We start from the raw sequence: 20,148 nt of genomic DNA on the forward strand, positions 1-20,148 counted from the left end.
TCAGGTGGCCAAGAAGGCCAACAGCATCCTGGCTTGCATAAGAAACAGCGTGGCCAGCAGTTCTAGGGAAGTGATTGTCCCCTTTTACTTGGCTCTGGTGAGGCCGCACCTCGAGTACTGTGTTCAGTTTTGGGCCCCTCACTACAGGAAGGACATGGAGGTGCTCGAGAGAGTCCAGAGAAGGGCGACGAAGCTGGTGAGGGGTCTGGAGAACAAGTCTTCTGAGGAGCGGCTGAGGGAGCTGGGATTGTTCAGCCTGGAGAAGAGGAGGCTCAGGGGAGACCTTATCGCTCTCTATAGGTACCTGAAAGGAGGCTGTAGCGAGGTGGGGGTTGGTCTATTCTCCCATGTGCCCGGTGACAGGACGAGGGGGAATGGGCTAAAGTTGCGCCAGGGGAGGTTTAGGTTGGATATTAGGAAGAACTTCTTTACGGAAGGGGTTGTTAGGCATTGGAATGGGCTGCCCAGGGAAGTGGTTGAGTCACCATCCCCGGAGGTCTTTAAGAGACGTTTAGATGTAGAGCTTGGTGATACGGTTTAGTGGAGGACTTGTTAGTGTTAGGGCAGAGGTTGGACTAGGTGATCATGGAGGTCTCTTCCAACCTAGATGATTCTGTCATTCTGTAATGTGACGCCCATCTGTAAGAAGGGTTGTAAGGAGGACCCGGGGAACTACAGGCCTGTCAGCCTGACCTCGGTGCCAGGAAAGGTGATGGAACAGGTCATCTTGAATGCAGTCATGCAGCATATGCAGGACAACCATGGAAACAGGTCCAGTCAGCATGGTTTCAGGAAAGGCAAGTCCTGCCTGACCAACCTCATCTCATTCTATTACGGGGTGACCCGCCAGGTGGATGAGGGAAAGGCTACCTAGACTTCAGCAAGGCCTTTGGCACGGTCTCCCACAGTATTCTCCTGGAGAAGCTGGCCGCCCGTGGCTTGGACAGGTACACTCTTTGTTAGGTTGAAAATTGTCTGGTCGGCCGGGCCCAGGGAGTGGTGGTGAACGGAGTGAAATCCAGCTGGTGACCGGTCACCAGTGGTGTTCCCCAGGGATTGGTGTTAGGGCCCATCCTCTTTAATATCTTTATTGATGACTTGGATGAGGGAATCAAGTGCATCCTCAGTAAGTCTGCAGATGGCACCAAGTTGGGGGGGAAGTGTTGATCTGCCGGAGGGTAGGAAGGCCCTGTAGAGGGACCTGGACAGGTTGGATTGATGGGCAGAGGCCAACGGGATGAGTTTCAACATGGCTGAGTGCTGGATCCTGCACTTTGGCCACAACAACCCCATGCGACACTACAGGCTTGGGGCAGAGTGGCTCCAAAGCTGTGCGGAGGAAAAGGATCTGGGGATGCTGATTGATGCTCACCTGAACATGAGCCGGCAGTGTGCCCAGGTGGCCAAGAAGGCCAACGGCATCCTGGCTTGTATCAGGAATAGTGTAGCCAGCAGGACCAGGGAGGCGATCGTTCCCCCATACTCTGCTCTGGTGAGGCCACACCTCGAGTCCTGTGTTCAGCTTTGGGCCCCTCACTACAAGAAGGACATGGAGGCCCTGGAGCATGTCCAGAGAAGGGCCATGAAGCTGGTGAAGGGCCTGGACCACAAGTCCTATGAGGAGCGGCTGAGGGAACGTGGGTTGTCTAGTCTGGAGAAGAAGAGGCTCAGGGGAGACCTTATTGCTCTCTACAACTACCTGAAAGGAGGTTGTGGGGAGCTGGGGGTCGGCCTCTTCTCGCAGATAACTAGTGATAGGTCGAGAGGGAATGGCCTCAAGTTGCGCCAGGGGAGGTTTAGGTTGGAAATTGGGAGACATTTCTTCTCAGAAAGAGTGGTCAGGCATTGGAATGGGTTGCCCAGGGAGGTGGTGGAGTCACCGTCCCTGGGGGTGTTTAAGGAAAGGTTGGACGTGGTGCTTAGGGACATGGTTTGGTGGGTGACGTTGGTAGTAGGGGGATGGTTGGACCAGATGATCTTGGAGGTCTTTTCCAACCTTAATGATTCTATGATTCTTCTATTTGTTTTCAGGTGGAGGTGGAAGTATCTTACTGTCTTTTCATCTTCTCAGGGTTACACTTCATTTTGGAATGATTGCATCTCCTCAGGTTTGCGTGGATGCATGTTAATCGAATTGGCATTGCGAGGGCGTCTTCAGCTAGAGGCTTGTGGAATGAGGCGCAAAAGTCTGTTGACAAGAAAGGTAAGTGGGAGGAATGTGGTCATATTTGCTTTTGCGTCGTGTTCTTGCAATGCAGTAGTTACAAATAACAGTGAGTTTTAAGGTAAAACTTATTTTTTTTTCTTTTCCTATAAATGGGGTTAGAGATTCTGAGTAGTGACTTATGTTACAGGCACAGAGTTATTATCTAAACTGTTTCAGTGGTGAGCTGAAGGGTCTTGTAAATTTTCTGTACTTGTTCTCAGTTCCTGTTTGTTCTCTTGATGTGTTCCTGCTGCTGTTGGGAGCCTTTCACAATCAGCTGGCTGTGGCTGTGGCCAGGGTGCAGTGATAGCAGTTGCTGCTGTGTTCCAGCAGCACCAGTTGTTATCTGTCGAAGGAACTGGCTTTTGCTCTGTCGGTGAGATGTGGGCTGGGGCTGAGATGGACAGCTAACTGACAGCGAGCCAGATGTATCCTGCAAGCCACCAGTTAGTGCTGGCGTACACAATATCCTCTGCACAGTATGCTTTGCAGTGCGTAGGAAGGAAACATCCTTGTACCTTGGGCCCCTGAGAATGCAAAACTCTAGCTAAAGTGCGTGACTGGTGTGTTAAATTGATTGTACTCACTGACCTTTAAGATGAGCAAATTTTTAAGGTTCTTTATTGAATTAGGCTGAAAATTTGAAGCTTTAATTTATTGATTTTGCTGTTGTTTTTTTTTTTCCTTAGTACAAAATGTGCAAAGTTATACTGTTTGAATTTCTACTTCATCAGCATTAGTGGATACTTGTAAAATAAGTTTATGGTCAAATATTTCTATCCACCACAAGTAAATTCTCTTTCATAGCCTGTTTCCCCGTCAGTTTTACGCTTTGCTGATTTTTTTTTTTTAAAGGAAAGCTTCCAAATTCCCTAATCTTCTCCCAGCTTCCTTCTCCTCCAAAGAACTGAACCTCTGTTCAGGCAAACAGCACCTGCTTCTTTTAGCTTCATTTAAGCATATTCAGCACTGATTAGTTTCTACAGTTTTTTTCCTCACAAAGCTTTTGGCTCCTTAGGCATTCAGGAATGTTCTTTAACAGTTATTTTCTTTCTATGCAAACCTTGTCAGGTCTGTCTATCTGAAGTTTTAACTGCTTTTTTTTTTTTTTTAGGAAAATGGAGAAATAACCTGTGCATATCTTTACTACAGCATACAAACCAAATTGTTGTCTGCCCCCCCTCCTTTTTAAAAATTTTATCATGTGCTTTTTAGGGGTGGGTCTGTCTGTGTTCTTCTGTTTTGTTTTTTTTTACTGCTTTAAGGAGAGCTAAATCTAACTAGTATTCAATGCTTTGTTCTTTTTGTTGTAAGAAAAACTAGAGATTTTTGCAGGTGGGAGCATTCTATGAAAAAGACAATATAAAATTCAAATGAAGATTGATTTCTGCTTACAGAATTTCATGCACGTAAAATCCCTAACTACTGATATCTATGATGTTTCTTCTGTCCTACCCTACCTCTCAGTTTAGAAGTCATTCTCATGTGTCTTTTCTCATTTTATGTAAAGTCTTGCATTGTTTAATATGAAATTGCAGTCTTGTTCCCATGTTTGGTAGATTTATGTGCCTGAACTCTACCAAGTGTCCACCTCTACACTCCTTTGGTACAAGCTTGCAGGCTTTGCTCGCTTTAATTCACAGAAAAAAACAAGGTCAAATACCATGGTTAGTGAATGGAATGAGCTGTTTAGTTGTATACAGGGTTGTAATTCAGTGAGGTGTGGAGCTTCAGCAGCAATATCACTTTATATAGCCTCTGCACCTCAAGCTAACCCTTCTGCCCTGCCCCAGTCCTTTCTGGAACTTTGTGGGAAGGTAGAAGGTAGAAGTTCCTTTTTTTCTTTGTTTCCTGTTAGCACTTTATAGGCATCAGGTAAAAAGATAACTTATCAAACAACTTGAATTGCCGGTTTTAATCGTTATTTTCATAAGCAGCTTTGGTGCTGTAGTAATTATTCTTTTCCTAAAGAAATAGTGTTTTCTTTTTGGGTGTGTGTCTTTTTTATAATTAAACTATATTGACTTGGGCTAATTAAATCCATACGTTTTTAGCTTGGTGCTGTTGTCTTTCTAACCAAGAGAAAAAAAAAAAAAGGTATTTGTACATGGTTTATATAACTGATTGTACTGGTAAACAAGCAGTTACTCAAGTTCTTAAGTTTTATTACATTCCTGTGAATGATTTTCTTTCTCCTGTGCTCTCTTGGGGAAATAAGTCAATTAAATCATTTTAGAATTTATTAAATGGTAAACATAAACCCCTGTAATATATAATGTCATTTATTGTACGTACAGATTTTGCTTAATATATATGAACTGTTAGTGAATGGAACATAATATTGCTGGTGAGCATGTTCTTCAGAGCTGAAAAACTTACAGATGTTGTATTGACATTGATCTATGGAAGAAAACCAGTTTTCCTGTTTTTTCCAGTTCCTAACTGATTTCTCAGTTTCATGTGGCCTAATTGTTTAACTGCAGTATTTTGAATAAATTGATTTGAAGCAGTAAAATAGAGTGCCATCAGAGATCAGTTTAACACTGTAGTGTACTTTGTTTTGAGGAGGAAATGAAGGATCTAGTCAGGTCAGTGGATTATCTTCCTTAAAAATATGTATATATAAACAAAGAGGTATTAAGCATGTATGAATGCCGTAAGTTTAGTTAATTTTCCTGTTTTTTATTGTTGGATGTTTATGGTATATGAACTAAGTGAAAAAGCTGCGTTTCATTCTGTCGTAGGTGATTTGCAAGTCAGATACTTCTACAGGGGATGTTCTGCTTGATGAAGCTCTGAAACACATAAAAGAGACCCAACCTCCTGAAACAGTACAAAATTGGATTGAACTGCTTAGTGGTAAGCCTTGGACATAACATATTTGCTTTTTTTGTAATCTCTAGTGATGCCACTCAATATGGCATCACTAGAGATTACACTGCAAGATTTTGGAGAAGAAATTATGCAAAAATGTAATTAGTCCGTCCTCTAGAGTAGTCTCTTGTTGATTGTAGCCTTTAATCAAACATAAGTAACTGTTTCTTTTGACTTAAGTTGGTACAGAACGGATCTAGATTGAAGTGTCAGAACATATCAACTCTATGGAAGAGATGTCTTCTGCTGAATCTGAAGTGAATCAGGACTGTGCCCTGGAGACATATAACTGTCTTCCTCTGTAACTGGAAATGAGGGGTAGTAGAAGTTTAGAGTATAATCATATGGATTCAGTAGAGTTTTTTGATAAGGAAAGAAGATAAAGAGCTCACTGTTCCTATGTAAAAATTGAGGGTGAAAATTCAGCCATCAATCATAAAGAAACAGTAGAGAGGAGTTCTGTTTTTCCGTTAACTAGAGAAATGTAACAACATTAGAATATATGTTGAATATATATGTATTTCTAGTTGTTCAAAACAAAGGCTTCAAGATGAGCACTTTGTGCACAGCTTTTTCTGTAAAGGAAAGTAAACTGAAATAAATTAAACTGCATAAATTAAACTGAAGAGATCGGTGGCCAAAAGCATTTTTTTTTCTGTAGCCAAAATGTATTACCAAGGCTTGGCTGTTTTTACAAAACACAAAATGCAGTTTCCCTGGAGTAGATCAGAGCTGTACTTCAGTTGCATGCGCAGTAGTGGGGAGGGAATCACTATTTTGTCAGTAACATAACTTTGGGAAGTAGGGGGCAATGAGACTTGCTCATCTAAATATATTTGTTACTTGTAATAACAGATAAATGAGTTTCAAAAGTGAGCAAAACCTCTCCAGCTTTCTCTGCCTTCTTGTTTTCATTATGTTCTTCCCATTTGTCCTGTACCACCTGAAATAGCCTTCCTTGTACTTCAATATTTTCTTGCACAGTTCATACTGTGTCCTTGCCGTTCCTTCCTTCTTGTTCCATGAGTGTTTGTCAGAGAGAGAAAGAAACATTTCTTGTCAGTAGGGGGCATTGCTGCTGCACATCCCTGCAGTCTAGTCTGTTCTTGCTCAGCTCTACTCCACTTTTACAGCTTGCAAAAGCAATTCTTTTCCTCCGGCCAAATACATAATATGCACTGGCTTTGTCTCCCAGGGAAGAGCACATAAAGTTAGTACTGATTCAAAAAAGGTCAACTAATGAATGAACAGTGTAGGTTTCCTTGAGGCACGAGCCTGCTAAGCTTTGTCTCTGGGAGGATTATCGTCATTAGTGCTGTGATTTGGATCAGTCTTTTTTACTTGCCCATGGGTATTTAATTACTAGTTCTTTGATGGCATTAGGATTCTTTGCATTTCCCATGGTTAAGAGAACTGCCCTGTGAAGAATTTTTTTTTCTTTCTGTAAATTCTTTTAGAGTTTTACTTTAGGGGTGGATCCTGGAAAATAGCTATTCCAGCCATAATTATCAGAGATGCAAAGAATACTGCTTAAAGGTCCAGTACATACGAGTTCAAAGCCATCACAGAAATATTTGTATGGACATTTGAGGCTATATTTTCCAGGCTGTTCTTGTTTATAAGATCACCTCTAAGGGAAGCAAGTATAGGGAATATAGAAGTTTGGATCAAAATGTCAGGTCTTCCTGCAGATGAAATAAATGTTACATCTGTGTAATGGTGGAGATTGGTCACAAGGTGTCACCACAGTACTGATTTTTATTATCATATAGATGCATTCACCTGATAAATTTAGAAGCATCTAGGAAATAACCTCTACTATGTGAAACACTATAAGGAGACTGCCTTTTGGGGGGGAGGTGGTGGCTGGCATATGATAGTTTCATTTGTGGTCAAGCTGGGAAATCACACCTCAGTGAAGTGTAGGACCTATAGGGACTTACATAGTTCAGGCCTAGGTAGATTCTTTACCTTTACACTATGCAGTTGGTGTTACCTCATTTGTGTACTTAACCTGGCTGTTACTTAGATGCTTGTCACCTTCCATTGCAATGAGAGAAACCTTAAATTCATCTGTTTTTTGTTTTGTTTTGTTTTGTTTTAAGTAGTACTATTAAAAGATAACCAAAGATTAAAAAAAAAAAAAGCTTTCTAAAATACAAGTTGCTATAGAAGCTGTCATATTGTTTATGGAAAAAACACTTGTACGTAAGAAATACTTAATGCTGTTTCTTCCCTTGCCTCTTAAAGCGCATAGGCTGTTTAATATCAGGAGGAGATTTTAATACTTAAAGTAAATACTGAGGTAAGCTGGACCTAAAAACTTTAGCTGAAGTAAACTTCTAATCAAAGAAGGATTTCTCAGTGCTTAACAACTTCAGCTTTATCAGTAGCTGCTGGTATATTATTTTGTGCTTTTTAAATTCCTTTAAGTGCATACACGTGCTCTGAAGTGCCCATTTGTCCTGCCATAACAAAGCATTAGAAATAATTTTCATAGAAACATCAAAGCCCCTCTCAACAGGAGTGCTCTTCTGTACATCCATCCACCCACACTCACATGGTGCATGTCTGTTTCACCTTGGAGGGAGCAGAAGTGGAAAGAAGAGCATAAACCTGAAGAAATAAGAGAAATGAGGAGAGCATATGGGATAGGTGTGCATTAGCTTGTCTGTGACAGAAAGAATAGCAATGATGCTTACAAGTCTTCTGAGGAGCGGCTGAGGGAGCTGGGATTGTTCAGTCTGGAGAAGAGGAGGCTCAGGGGAGACCTTATCGCTCTCTACAGGTACCTGAAAGGAGGCTGTAGCGAGGTGGGGGTTGGTCTATTCTCCCATGTGCCCGGTGACAGGACGAGGGGGAATGGGCTAAAGTTGCGCCAGGGGAGGTTTAGGTTGGATATTAGGAAGAACTTCTTTACTGAAAGGGTTGTTAGGCATTGGAATGGGCTGCCCAGGGAAGTGGTTGAGTCACCGTCCCCGGAGGTCTTTAAAAGACGTTTAGATGTAGAGCTTATTGATACGGTTTAGTGGAGGACTTGTTAGTGTTAGGTCAGAGGTTGGACTAGGTGATCATGGAGGTCTCTTCCAACCTAGATGATTCTGTGATTCTTCCAGTCCCTGAATTGACAAAGGCTGAGCAGACAAGGCTGGAGGAGATGCTTTTTAAAACTTTTTTAATTTTTATTTTTATGGTTACTGTTTAAAAAAAAAAAGTCTTCATGGCTAATTTTTCTTCAGTACAGGAGTGCTTGTTTGTCATATCTTTGCTCAAGACATGGCTTAGCTAGTGTTTCATCCCAACTTTAAATGCACAGTGAAACTCCTCAGAGATGCTCACATGGTCTCAGTCTCTATGCATGTATCTAGATGGGTCAGAGATCAGAGAAATGCTGACATGAGCACGCTAACTTACTGTAATAGTCAGCTATATGAATTTGACAGCTCATTCTGCACCACGAGAGGGGAAAAAATTGCTGTAGTAGTACAGCTTAGATTTTGCCTGACTGTTGGCTTTTTCCTTTGCTTTTTTTAGGTGAAACATGGAACCCATTAAAGTTGCACTACCAGTTACGAAATGTCCGTGAACGGTTAGCTAAAAATCTAGTGGAAAAAGGTGTACTGACAACAGAGAAACAGAACTTCCTTCTTTTTGACATGACTACGCACCCTCTCACCAACAACAGTATCAAACAGCGCCTCATCAAGAAGGTTCAAGAAGCAGTTCTTGACAAATGGGTGAATGACCCCCACCGCATGGACAAGCGCTTGTTGGCACTCGTTTATTTAGCCCATGCTTCAGATGTTCTGGAGAACGCTTTTGCCCCCCTTTTGGATGAGCAGTATGATTTAGCCACAAAGAGAGTGCGGCAGCTTCTGGATTTAGACCCTGAGGTTGAATGTATGAAAGCCAACACGAATGAGGTTCTATGGGCTGTTGTAGCAGCTTTCACAAAATAACTGCAATCAGACTGAAGTGTTCTCTTTTCTTTCATGTAAACCAATTGTTTCTCTTCTGTTGGCTACTCATGTTTTTTGTAATTTGTACCTTCTCACATGAATTGACTCTTGTTTAATGGAATTATAAGTGGTGTATTCCCTCTTTCTCTGTGCATCTGTATACAGGATTCTGTTGGTACAAGAGACCTTCCTATTTAAAAAAACAGAAAAAGGTTTTACTGCCATATTGGCTTTCCATTTCCTTTTAAATTTGAGTTATCTGAAATACTTGTTACTCTATTTTTCATCTTATTGTTATTGAGGTGGTTTAACATGGAAAGCACCTCAAGGAAACGTGCATGCAATTGGATCACTAGTCTCAGCTGACACAGATGTGTGCATGCATCAATACTTCTGCAGTACAATTCATAACAGATCAAAAAGGGCCTTTTTAAAAAATCACCAATGTTTCAATTGGTTCAATGTTGTTTCAATTATATCTAACAAAATTACTTTAAAAGCAGAAATTCCATTTAACAGCTTTGTCAATAGTTCCTGTAAAACCCCATAAATTTTACTTTTCATGTAAGTCTCTTGTGTACTTATATTTTCATTAGAATGATAGCTGAGTCACAAGGCTAGTGTAGAAAGGTCCAATTGTTTCATAAACCAGTTTTGGGATGGGAAACATTCCATTATATTGTAAATACAGTTCAAGTTGTACATTAACAACTGCCCCATCTTAGTATTTTGCAAGAGCTATGTAGTTGTACATCTGGTGCCCCTTACTTGTTATCAGTCATTGCCATTTGGTGGAAAGAAAGGCCTCTTATAAAGAGTATGTATGTGAAAGCTGTTTGTTTCCAGCATCTACAGAGTTTGCCGTCCAGGTATTCTCTGTCTATGCATTGCCTTTGATAATTAGTGTATGGAAAGAGACCACTTTCTGTCATTTTTTTCTTCCCCTCCTGTACAGAAGAGGCTTGTGACCAGTGCAGTTCTTGAGTGCAGTTTTTAATTTTGTTTGTACACAAGTTAATGTTTGTCTCTTAAAAGTCATAATCTATTTTACATCTTAAAAACAGTCAGTCCTAGCAGGTGTTGCATGTAAATGGTTAGCAAGTAATGACTGCAGTTCAGATTATTAAGATTTCTGTAATGGGACACTATACTATATTTTAATTTTTATATACAGTTATGCTGATTAACACACTTGTAAAAAAAAATATATAAAACTTTGGCTTTTTAAAATGTATTGCCTCTTTACCATTGCTTGTTACATCTCCCATTGGCTTTACAGTGTAAATATTATGCATTGAACAAATTAAGCGTTGATTTATATATTTTTTCCTTATAACACAGATTTACAGTGGGGCTTACAGGTGTTTAGAAACTTTATTGGTTAATATTCAGAGCAAGAATACTAGATGGTGTATAACTGTAGAGTTGAAATTTAAAAGATCCCTTAATCTGTATACTAGCTTTTTACCTACAGTAAATAAACTATGATCTTGAAAGTGCCTAAAACAGAGCAAGCATGTCATTTTTATTTTTTGTTGCTAATTAGAAAGGTTTTATTGCTTAACTGAAGGCTTTAGTTAATATCCTTCTTATTAGAAAGGGCAAGTTTATGTTAAGTAGATCAAACTGACCTAATCAGCAGAGTTTCTCGGGTCTGCAGGGTTTGTGACCAAGACAGACTGAATTAGTGTATGAGCATGCAGCTGTGCCCACCATGGGTAGACCTCTTCTATCTTGAGCACAATTCTACAGTCTCATCTGTGACTGGACTTCTGATTTTGCACCTCAGTTTGTATTGTTTATATGCTTAAGTAGTTGACTTTAAAATACAACTTAAATCATCATCATGCCTAAGTAAACTTTTTTAATAAAGGTTTTTTTAAAATATGGTCCTTAACATTTAATGTCATGCTGTTCTTTCAGTTCTTAAATGCTGTTTCTTTAGAAAAATGAAATTAAAAGTATATTTTAAGGTATTTCAAACTCTGGTTTACAAATAAAAAGAAACTTTTCTCAGTTGTAAGATGCTATGTTTAAAACTTTGAGGAGCTTGGGCATGAACTTTCAGCTTGGGCATTTATTTTAAATTTTTTCAAAACGTGGTTGTTTTAAATGGAGGAAAAGTGAAAGTTGCTGTGTTGCTCATATTTGACAGCTTACAGCTTACTTTTTGTACTTGATAGTATATGGTAACTCACTGCTTTTGTTGTTTCTCGTGATGTTTTATTTTCTGTAGCTCTTTGAGAGGAGAAAAAATCAGTTGGAAAGGTCAGAGAAATAGTGAAGTATTCAGAAGTAAGTTGAGTGCACAAAATTTTTAAAACAGCTTTGAAAAGCTATACTTGAAATGTGCTTCTGACTGACAGTATCTTTTCATAGTCCCTTCTGTCCTCTCATCTTCATTCTGTATTTATGTTCCTGCTGGGTTTCATGTTAGGTTGTAGAAGATACAGGGTTTTTGTCTCCCTTAGAGCCAACATATTTTAAAATGTCACCCTTCTTTAGCCACTTCTAGAGAGAGGTTTCCACCCTCCAGATAGAAGATAACTCCCTACAATATTTATCAGTTTTCTTTTCCTTCAAGGTAGAACCTGTGTGATGGAGTTTGTATTAGGTGTATCAAAGAACCCTATGATAGGTTTGATGTAAATAACAAGTGGTTTGTGAAGAGCGATGGTACCTTTTGCTAGACCACCTGATATAAACCTCTGTGTGTGTGTGAAATAGAAGAGCTTTTGGAGTCTTCAAGTCCAATGTGCTTTTAAAAACAAATAAAACCAATCAAACAAAAAACACAACAAAGCCTCACAGATGCTACTAGACCTTAAGTCTAACAATGAAGATGAAGGTAAGTTTGGTATGTTAACAGGGATTGATATAGCAAACATCCTTACCTTCATTGGTGTTTCAGGTTCTAATAACGTGGTTGAACATGGGAAACTGTTCTGCTGAGATTCATGTACCCTTCTTCATATTAGCTGCTGCTGCTGCTCACAGATCCAGATTTTAAGAGAGTTTTGGCTGCTGTGAGCCTGTCTCTGGCTGTTTGAAGTAAAGATTACTATCTATAGCCTGAAGAACCTGAACCTCAAGGGAGAATAAGTATTATTCAGGGACTCATTCTTCTAAAACAAACTTCCAAGTTAATCTCAAAAACAGGATTTTGAAGGATAAATCCACAAATGGCATAGACGTATACATTTAATTTTACGGTCCTTGAGATTTACATCTTCCTGTGTTTCTAGAGATGACTTTACAGTGCTCCTATATGAGGTGTTAGTGAAAACTCTGTGCCACGCATGATGCTTTCGAGGTGAAAGTTGCATAAATTGGCTATAAAAGACTGGTGACCGAGTGCTCATGTGTTCATGCCCATTTCTCCTACAAAGTAAAGATATGTATTAACTGTGTTCTCTGTGAACTGGACTGAATCTGTACTGAAACAAAATAAAGTACCCTTTCAAGCTATGAGCTCCAAGTGGTAAATGTGTATCACATGCATGCAGTACCTGAAGGTTTTTTTCATTTATTCAGTAGCTTATGAGTATTTTTCCGAAGGTCTTCACCAGTTTGGGAAATGGAACTTTTCAGTTTTCCATTAAAGTGAGTTCTATCTAAACTGAGCTTCAGGCACTTCAGGTAGTCAAAAGCCTGTTTGCATCCTAGTTTCCCTGTATTGTGTCCATCTATCTTTCTAAATGGAAAGGGGTTTCCAGGTTCAGGGAAGTACACATTTTTTGAAAATAACTCCTTTATTCTGTGGTTATGCTTAATTTATACAACAGTTTAATTACTCAGGGAATGAGGTGCTGCCAAGTGCTTTATAAGTGTCAAATATAAAAACGTGACTTCAGGTGGTCTTGCATAGGAGGGGAGGATCTTTGGATGGGGAAGAAACATGGTGAGAACTACTGCCCATGTTCATCTCTGGACAAGAGCTAGAGTTTGCTCCCATTGCATCTTTTTTTTTTTCTCCTTCCTACAAAGCAGCAACACAAAGCCTGTGAAAAGCTGAAGATAAGAAATGCCTTCTGACTCAGGAGGAGGAAAAGCTTCTGTAGAAACAGAAGAAAAGTTGGCTTTTAAGACAGTGGAAAGGATAGGGAAAGAAATGCTGATTAGTAGGATTTTTCCACCCACTACCTTTCCAAACTGTTTGCTGTTTCTACTTTTTTTTCTCTCAAACCTTTTGGCACCTGGTCTTCTCCTCCCCTCCCCTCCCCTCCCCTCCCCTCCCCTCCCCTCCCCTCCCCTCCCCTCCCCTCCCCTCCCCTCCCCTCCCCTCCCCTCCCCTCCCCTCCCCTCCTCTCCTCTCCTCTCCTCTCCTCTCCTCTCCTCTCCTCTCCTCTCCTCTCCTCTCCTCTCCTCTCCTCTCCTCTCCTCTCCTCTCCTCTCCTCTCCTCTCCTCTCCTCTCCTCTCCTCTCCTCTCCTCTCCTCTCCTCTCCTCTCCTCTCTTTCTTGGTGACTTCCTCTCCTCTTGTGCTCAGAAACAATCTGTACTAACTTCGAACCTCAGATGTTTCTACTCTTGCCTTTTTATTACTAAGTTTTTCATTGCCTTCAGTTTTAGAGTCAATTTGAGCTTAAATCTATTACCTCGTCTTCAGAGTTGCTTTCACCTCTTCTCTGATTTCCTACTGATGCTTCAAGGAACCTCCCCTTCTTCAACAAATATCTTTGTCTACACTAACTGCCTTGGTGGTTGAACTAAAGCAGCTGGCTTTCTGATCAAGCTTACACGATGTGATTTGTTAAGATGAACAAAAGTTGATGCTAATTTACATTGAAACTTCTCTTTGCTTGCTTCCAAAGCAAGCTATTGTCCATGCAACAGGGAGGACTTAGAGCTGAGTATCATGACTTTTAACAGAGTTCTCTAATGTAAGAAGATCTTGTTCCTGAGTCAGTGCTCTAAAGACTCAAGCTTTTCTTGTAGTAAGGTCATATATGTGGGAATAAAAATGTTGTTTTTGCAGAGTTACATTGTTTAAAGGTAAGGAATGTGGTATTGAGATATGCTTGCAGTGATAAGAAAACTTAGCAGGCAACCTTGTAAAATGCAGACAACCAGATTCCTTAGAACAATTAGGTAAAAATCACAGTGTCAAGTCAGATAAGGGAAGAAACATTACCACTTCAAACAGTAAAAAAAAACGTCAAAAGAAATTTGAAATTTAACAGGCCTGCAACTGAAGGCCATGCATTGTCTGTGAAGCATCGGATAGGTTGTGAACCTGGATTACCCAGTCAATGGGGAAACGGGAGGGTCCCAGTCATCGAGAAATAAAGTATATAAACAGTACTGTGTGACTAGTAGGTGCGCTCCTGCTTGTGGGACGCCCGCCATTGCAATCGTGAATAAATTACTGCTTCACTAAGATCCTCGCCTGAGCCTAAGTTATTGGCTACAGAGTGCTTCTCACAATTTGGGGGCTCGTCCGGGATCCAGTCACCTACCAGGGAGCCCCACCGCCATAGCAGCAGGAAGGCATGCCCCGCTGATTTCAGTGGTCCTGTGCATCGATGGTGGCGGTTCTGCGGAGAGCTGACAGAGGGCCCGAGACTGATTAAAGAGGCAGGATCCATGAAGTACTGGGGAAGGGAAGAAGGTAGTCACTCCGGGTTTAAGAATTGATCCGGTAACTCTGTGCACAGACCAAGGTAAGAAATATCAGTTATTGCCTTGGGGGTTGGGTGAGACTCTGAGTGATTTGAGACGTACTTTTATACGAAGCGAGTGTGGAGTCCTGATCTGCGGTTCCGTAGCTCCGCAAGGGGTGCGGCCGGAGACGGACGAAGTGTGAGATAAGGGAGAGAAAGGAAGAGTCTCGGGAAATTTGGTGTACGGTAACCCTTGCATGGGAAGTGCTTGGCAGTACACCAGGGAATCTGGTAAACTCATAGGTGTGCGGTACCCCTTGCATGGTAAAGTGCTTGGCAGTACACCCCCATTTTCCAGAATCGGAATGTTAGTGTGTGGTACCCTGCAGGAGGGAAATTTCTGTAGCATAACACTGACAAGGGCTAGGAAAAATGGGAAATATGAGTTCCAGGGGACAGGGAGATATCCCTGGGGGAGTGCCTACCGACTGTCCTTTAGGAAGGATGTTGAGAAATTGGAAGAATAACCCCAAAACTACAGAAAAAGATAGGAAGAAAATGGTTAAATATTGTGTATCAGTCTGGACAAAAGAACCAATTAAAGGAACTGCAGTATTTTGGCCAAAATACGGGTCTGACAAAGATTGGGTATGTCAGGCCTTAAATTTGTATGTTAATAACAAATTTCCATTTTCGGAAGAAGAATCTGAGTATGCAGCTTGTTGGATACAAGGAATAAATTTGGTTTTGAGCAAAAATCAGAATAAAGAGGGAAAGAAAGAGGAAGAGACAAGTGATAAATGGGACCTTTTGGATAACTTACCTCCTCCTTATAACCCCCAAGCTGCAGCAGCAGCAGCGACTGCTGTAGTAGTTTCTCCGAGAGAAGAGACAGGAACTGTAGATAACATTAGCTCTGGGAACAGGAGGTACCCCAGACTTGTAAAAGAATTGGAACAATGTAAAAAAGACCTTGAGAATGTTCCACTCCCTGGTACTAATACTACTAACACTATTGAAGCTGCTATGTATCCTCTCCGTGAAGTGCCGCTGGGACCTGGACAGGTAGGGTATGTAAATGCCCCCCTTTCTAGCGGAGAAGTGCGAAATTTTAAAAAGGAAATGAAATCTCTGATTGAGGACCCCATTGGATTAGCAGAACAGTTAGATCAGTTTTTGGGACCCAATCTATATTGCTGGGGAGAAATGATGGCAATTCTGAATCTGCTATTCTCAGGGGAAGAACGAGGAATGATTAGAAGAGCAGCAATGTGGGAATGGGAAAAGGCTCATCCTCCAGGAGATGGGGTGATTCCAGCAGAGCAAAAATTTCCAAATGTGGACCCTAATTGGAACAACAATAATGTGCAGGATAGGGTTAATATGAAAGACTTGAGAGAAATGGTAATTAGAGGAATTAGAGAAGCAGTACCTAAGTCTCAGAATTTTATTAAAGCATTTGAGGTTCAGCAGAGTAAAGATGAAACTCCAAGTGATTTCTTGGAAAGGCTCAGGGACAGGGTGAGAAAGTATTCAGGAATGAATCCTGACGATCCTGTAGCGCAGGGGCTTTTGAAGATTAATTTTGTGATGAAAACGTGGCCGGACATACAAAGGAAACTTCAGAAACTGGAGGGGTGGAACGAAGAGCCGTTAGAAAAACTTTTGAGGGAAGCGCAGAAAGTGTATGTCAGGAGGGAAGATGAAAAGCAGAAGCAAAAGACGAAAAAGATGATCTCCACAGTGAATCAAGTGGTGGGGCAGAGAATGGGGAACCGACGGGAAAAGAAGTTTCAGGAAAGACAAGGGTTGGGATGGAATCAAGAAGAAAAAGGGAACAGGAATGTGAAATCTAAGTGGCCACTTCCTCCTCAGCCACGGCAGGTACAAAAAGGATCTTATAAACGCGAGCAAACAGGACATTTTAAACGAGAATGTCCTGAATGGAAAAGGGAAGAAAGATTGTTTTACCATCATAAACTCTGGGGTCAGGGGTTCTTTGAACAGTGGTCCCACCAAGAGCCCTTGATAAATTTAGAAGTGGGACCTAATAAAGAAGAGGTTGTATTTTTAGTAGATACAGGAGCAGCCAGATCCTCTTTAGCTTATAAAATATCAGGACTCAATTTAACTAATAATACTCTACGAGTAACAGAGGTAGAAGGATTTGGTATGGTAGTGTCACTTTTTGAAACTACTGAATTATATTGGGGAACTAAAATTGTCACTGGGCAATTGTTATATGTACCTGAAGCGGGGACCAATTTATTAGGGAGAGATTTAATAGTCAAATTAGGATTACAATTGAAGACCTGCGAAAAAGGAATAACAGTCTCAATGAAATTATTAACAGAAAATGATGAAAAAGAAATAAATCCCATGGTATGGGTAAGGGAAGGAAATCGAGGAGGGCTTAATATAACTCCCTTAAAGATAACTGTTCAAGAAGGGAGCGGAATAGTTAGACAACGGCAGTATCCTATCTCTTGTGAAGGAAAAATGGGCCTGAAACCTGTGCAAAAACAAAAAAGTGCAAACTTTAGTTAGAGATGGTCTTTTGGAGCCTTGTATGTCACCATATAATACTCCAATTTTACCAGTGCGAAAGCCAGATGGTTCGTACCGATTAGTACAAGACCTGAGAAAAGTTAATGAGATAACACGAAAGCGCCACCCTGTGGTTCCTAACCCTTATACCCTGATGAGTAAAATCCCTTATGAGCACAAATGATTTAAAGGATGCCTTTTGGGCATGCCCACTGGATCCTGAAAGTCGGGATATTTTTGCATTTGAATGGGAAGACCCAGAAACAGGCCGTAAACAGCAATATAGATGGACTGTTTTGCCTCAGGGATTCACTGAATCCCCTAATTTGTTTGGGCAAGAATTGGAAAAGATTTTAGAAACATTTCAGATTCCAGAAGGGGTGACGTTGTTACAGTATGTAGATGATTTAGTGATATCTGGGGTAGAAAAATCAGAGGTAAAAGAAGCCACAAACAAACTCCTGAATTTTTTAGAACACAGGCTAAGGGTATCTAAAGATAAATTACAGTATGTAGAAAAAGAGGTTAGGTATTTGGGACATTTAGTCTCTGAGGGCAGAAGGAGAATAAACCCTGAAAGGATTCAGGGAATTGTGCAACTTCCTCTCCCTAAAACAAAGAAGGAATTGAGAAAATTTTTAGGTTTAATTGGATATTGCAGACTGTGGATAGAGGCATATACGCAGAAAACAAAGAAATTATATCTCAAATTATTGGAGGAAGAACCCAATATACTGAACTGGACTAAAGAGGAAAAAGAAGTAATGGAAAAATTAAAAAAAGATTTTATTACGGCACCAATCTTAGCTCTTCCTGCCCTAAAGAAATCATTTTATCTTTTTATAACTGTCAGTGAGGGTGCTGCTTTGGGGGTGTTAACCCAAGAATGGGGAGATAAGAAGAAACCTGTAGCGTATTTGTCTAAATTATTAGACCCCGTGTCCCAGGGATGGCCAGAATGCATTCAGGCAGTAGCAGCAACTGCCTTATTAGTAGAAGAGAGCAGGAAATTGACCTTTGGAAGACAACTGATTGTTGTTACCCCTCACCAAGTGAAGACTGTTCTCACTCAGAAAGCAGGAAGGTGGCTGACAGACAGACTCCAGAATACTAAAATATGAAGCTATACTAATTGAAAAGGATGATTTAACTATAACTACAGAACCTGTTTTGAATCCTGCCTCCTTCTTGTCAAAGGGAATTGAAGATCCAATAGATATGGAACATAACTGCTTAGATCTAATACATTACCAGACAAAGATAAGATTATATTTACAAGAGCTGCCCTTAGAGGAAGGGGAAATATTGTTCATAGATGGATCTTCTAGGGTGGTGCAAGGAAGGAGATGTAATGGTTATGCCATCGTTGAAGGAACAGATGGGAATGTTGAAGAAATGGGAAAACTGCCTAGTAATTGGTCAGCCCAAACTTGTGAATTATATGCATTAAATCAAGCATTAAAGCTGTTAAAAGGGAAACAGGCAACTATATATACTGACTCACGATACGCATATGGGGTGGTACATACATTTGGAAAAATTTGGGAAGAAAGAGGCTTAGTAAACAGCAAGGGAAAGGAATTGGTCCATGAAGAATTAATTTGACAGATTTTGGAAAAATCTGTTACTACCAGAAGACATTGCTGTGGTGCATGTGAAAGGACATCAAAAAGGAAACTCCCTAGTTGAATGGGGAAACAGAATTACAGATGAAAAGGCTAAAGAATCAGCTTTGCAATTAGAAGTAGAAGCAAAGCTGCTTCTTGTACCTGAAATAAAACCTCCACCTGAAAAGCAAATATTCAGTGAAAAGGAGATAGAAGCCTTCAGGGAGTTAGGAGCGAAGGAGTCCGAAGGACGGTGGATTCTCCCTGATGGGAGAGAAATGGTAAATAAACAAATAATGAGGGAAATTTTAGCTGTTCTACATCAAGGAAGCCACTGGGGAGTCCAGGCAATGTGTGACACTGTATTAAGAAAATGTATATGTGTAGGCATGTATACTGTAGCTAAACAGGTGTGTAAAAGTTGCATAATATGCCAACGAGTGAATAAAAAGGCTCTGCGGAAACAACCTCTGGGTGGATGGGAGCCAGGGCTTCGACCTTTTCAGAGCATCCAAGTAGATTTTACTGAATTACCTAAAGTAGGTAGATTTAAGTACTTGCTGGTATTAATTGACCATTTGTCAGGATGGGTAGAAGCTTTTCCTTCAGCATCAACAACAGCTAGTGTGGTGATAAAGATAATCCTGGAACAAATAATCCCTAGATATGGGGTTGTTGAAAATATAGACTCAGATCAAGGAAGTCATTTTACTTCATCTATTTTAAAAGGATTAATGAGAACCTTGGGAATAAAATGGGAGTTTCATACTCCATGGCATCCTTCCTCCTCGGGGAAAGTGGAGCGAATGAATCAGACATTAAAGAAACATCTGTCAAAACCGGTTTTAGAGACTAAGCTTCCCTGGACAAAGTGTTTACCTTTAGCACTTCTCAGAATTCGAACTGCTTCTAGAAAAGATGTAGGAGTTTCACCATATGAGATGTTGTTTGGACTACCGTACCTGGGTAGAAACGGTGAGATACTTATTTTTGAAACTAAAGATATTTTTCTCAAAGATTATATACTTGGATTATCTTCTTCCTTAGCATCTCTGAGGGTTCGTGGACTGTTGGCTCAAACTCCACCTTTGGAATTCCCAGTACATTCATTCCATGCAGGAGATTGGGTCCTGATACGCACCTGGAGAGAATCAAAACTCCGGCCTGAATGGGAAGGACACTTCCAAGTACTACTAACCACTGAAACAGCCGTAAGAACTGCGGAAAAAGGTTGGACTCACTATACTCGAGTGAAGGCATCCATCTACCCTAGCGCCTGGGAAGTTGTTCCTACAGAAGACTTGCTGAAAGTTAAAATCAAAAAGAAAAATCTCATAACAGACTCTGAACAGG

At 40.7% G+C, this 20,148-nt stretch overlaps 1 protein-coding gene across 1 annotated transcript in view; it reads left to right on the plus strand.

Annotated features, from left to right (window-relative positions):
* LOC136789437 (Golgi phosphoprotein 3-like) overlaps window positions 1-12,507 on the plus strand; it is a 40,895-nt gene extending 28,388 nt beyond the window's left edge. Inside the window, exons 2-4 of the mRNA XM_066989487.1 lie at window positions 2,072-2,203; window positions 4,951-5,065; window positions 8,615-12,507. Coding sequence (XP_066845588.1) covers window positions 2,072-2,203; window positions 4,951-5,065; window positions 8,615-9,039 — 672 coding nt within the window. The 3' untranslated portion in view covers window positions 9,040-12,507. The remainder of the gene's footprint in view (window positions 1-2,071; window positions 2,204-4,950; window positions 5,066-8,614) is intronic.
* The last annotated feature ends 7,641 nt before the right edge of the window (window positions 12,508-20,148 follow it).

The sequence above is a fragment of the Anser cygnoides genome, unplaced genomic scaffold, assembly GCF_040182565.1.
Source record: "Anser cygnoides isolate HZ-2024a breed goose unplaced genomic scaffold, Taihu_goose_T2T_genome scaffold_45_1, whole genome shotgun sequence".
NCBI lineage: Eukaryota > Metazoa > Chordata > Aves > Anseriformes > Anatidae > Anser > Anser cygnoides.